The 2605-nt window shown below is 52.2% G+C and overlaps 1 protein-coding gene across 1 annotated transcript; it reads right to left on the reverse strand.

Moving 5' to 3' along the window:
• Positions 1-393: 393 nt before the first annotated feature.
• On the reverse strand, positions 394-1413 carry LOC138062531 (olfactory receptor 6B1-like). Its single transcript, XM_068921131.1, is given in 1 exon segment — positions 394-1413. A coding segment is annotated over 1 exon segment (1020 nt).
• Positions 1414-2605: the final 1192 nt, after the last annotated feature.

The following is a 2605-nucleotide window of genomic DNA, read 5'->3' on the forward strand; positions in this document are numbered from 1 at the left end:
GAGTCAGTTAATCTTGTGAAAAGGAAGGAGAAAAGACCACTTGTCCTTGCAGAGATGGGAAAGGAAGCTCAGGGGCTGGGAAATAATAGGGGCAGTAAACTGGGATATTAGCCAAGATGTGAAATCGCTGGACATGACAAGGGTTGCCCCATTGGAGCTTATTAAAGGGTCATAGCTCTAGGTGTGGGATTTGTTTCATGTACCCTTAGCCATCTAGAAACACACACATACACACATCTTTTTCATCAGACTTTTATTAGATGACCTGGAGAAATATTTGTGTTTTTCTAATGACCTCTTCCCTCCCTTTCCGTATCAACCTCACAAAACGCATACTCCCTGAGGGGTTCCTGGTGGTGAGCACACACCTTCCCCCACTGTCTCCTTGGCAGTTCACATATGCACCAGAGGTGATTTTACCACCCTGGCACAGCAGTACTTGGAGCTCATGGAGCTGGCCAAAGCTCTGCTGAGCCCTTTCCTCAGGGCCTCCCTGACCTCCCTGTTGCACAGGCTGTAGATGAGGGGATTGACCAGGGGTGTGAGGATGGTATAGAAAAAGGAGAACACTTTGTTGAGCTGCCTCAGCTGGGGGGTTCTGGGCATCAGGTAGACAATGATGGTGGCATAGAAAACAGTGACAACAGTGAGGTGAGAGGAACAGGTGGAGAAGGCCTTCTGCTTGCCCTTGCTAGATGGGATCCTCAGGATGGCAGCTATGATGCACACGTAGGAGGCCAGTGTGACTAAGAAAGGGAAAACTGTATTCAGGATAGATATTATGGAAGCTAGTAGTGTGATCACCCTGGTGTCACTGCAGAGAAGCTTCAGCACAGGGGTAAAATCACAGAAGAAATGGTCAATAACATTGGGGCCACAAAACCTTAAGTGGGATAAGAAAGAAGTGACTACTGTAGAGATAAGCACTCCCAGTAGCCAAGAGGCTGCTGCCAGCTGTAGAGAGACCTTCTAGCTCATGAGGCTTGCATAGAGCAGGGGCTGGCATATGGCCAAGTACCGATCGTAGGACATCATGGCCAGCAGGTAACACTCACTAACTGCAAAGGAAACTAAGAAATAGAGCTGAGCCATACGGCCATGAGCAGAAATGGTCCTGTTGCCGGTCAGGAAGCTGGCCAGCAGCCGGGGCAGGATGGTGGAGCTGTAGCAGGTCTCCAAGGAGGACAGGTTGCCCAGGAAGAAGTACATGGGGGTGTGCAGGTGCCGGTCTGCCACCACCAGCACAACAATGAGCATGTTCGCCACCATCGTTCCTGAGTAGATGATGAGCGAGAGGAGGAAGAGCAGTGTCTGGAGTGAGGGGACATTCCTCATTCCCAGCAGGAGAAACTCCATTGGAAATGTGCGATTGTCCCATTCCCCTTCCTCCACAGAGCACCACAGGTCCCTCATTCCTCTTTTCCTAACGAGGCAACCTACAAGAAAAAACATCTGTTTCTTTCCTTCTTTCTTGTGCAGAAGAATCAGGAAGGAAGTTGCTGTCAGAGAAAACACGGAGCCTGGCACTTCCCTGACCGCATTGGTGTTCCCTTTAGGGCCCTCATGACTACTGAAAGGAGGGAACTAGGTTTTTCCACAGAGTTAAGCCATGCATCTGTGAGCTGCCCCTCGGAGGTGCTCCTTTCCTGCTTGGAGTAGAGGCAGAGGACAGAAAGCATTCACTCCGACTGTGACAGTGTCTTTCTGGCACCCAAAGTTATTCTGAATAGCAGCCACCATTCCTAGCAGGCCAGGAGACCCCTTTCTGCGAGCACATCATGCCAGGTGCCCTTTTCCTCAGGGCAGGAGCATGGGCCCTGCACCAAACGGCTGACCTCAGCTCTCCGAAGCAGTTGTATTTGGAAGGGACAGGGCGTGTGCTTCCTTCGACAGTGCGTGGCTCAGGAGTGGACATCCCCGGCACTGTGCAGCAGGACTTCCTTAGAGAGCTCTCAGAGAGCCTTTGCGTGGGCTTGAGAGAGAAAAGGGAGCTGGACCTGAGAGAAGATGGACACTTGAGCTATCAGCCAATATGAGGAGAAGAGATTTGGTGCAGGGCAAGAGGGAAGAGGACAGGGGAGATCATTCGCTTGGTGTAGATCCCCCTCCAGGATGGTTTGGGAGGGGCTTGGGGCTGCCTGGTGGCACAGCCCAGCAGCTGAACCTCAGCACTGCCAGCTGTGCTCACGGAGCTCTGGGCTGGCTCAGGGGCAGCAAAGGCACAAACTAACTCTGCACCAACAGACAAGCTCCCCAGCACTCTGCTCTGCTAACAAGGGTATCAGAAGAAACGTGTGGAGGGAAGGGGGAGCTGGAGTAGAAGACACCCAGGAAAGGACATGCCCATCACTTTCCTCACCCATAGATGCCACTGTGCAAAGCCTAAAGAGCTAAAAAGGAACGGACCTGACTCAGAAGACACAACACAAAGCTGCAGGCCTCTGGATGAGGTGGTGATCTCTGCACTGATGGTGTTGGGCAATGATGATGGAGGTTGGGGTCTCGCCCTCTGCTTCTTGCCCACCACGTCCTTCTCTTCCCTGAGCTCTCTGCAAACCACAACCCAGCGCTCAGGCATTGCTCCGCCCTTGCCATCTTCTTTCAG

Source organism: Struthio camelus, chromosome 28 (genome assembly GCF_040807025.1).
Source record: "Struthio camelus isolate bStrCam1 chromosome 28, bStrCam1.hap1, whole genome shotgun sequence".
Classification (NCBI taxonomy): Eukaryota; Metazoa; Chordata; class Aves; order Struthioniformes; family Struthionidae; genus Struthio; species Struthio camelus.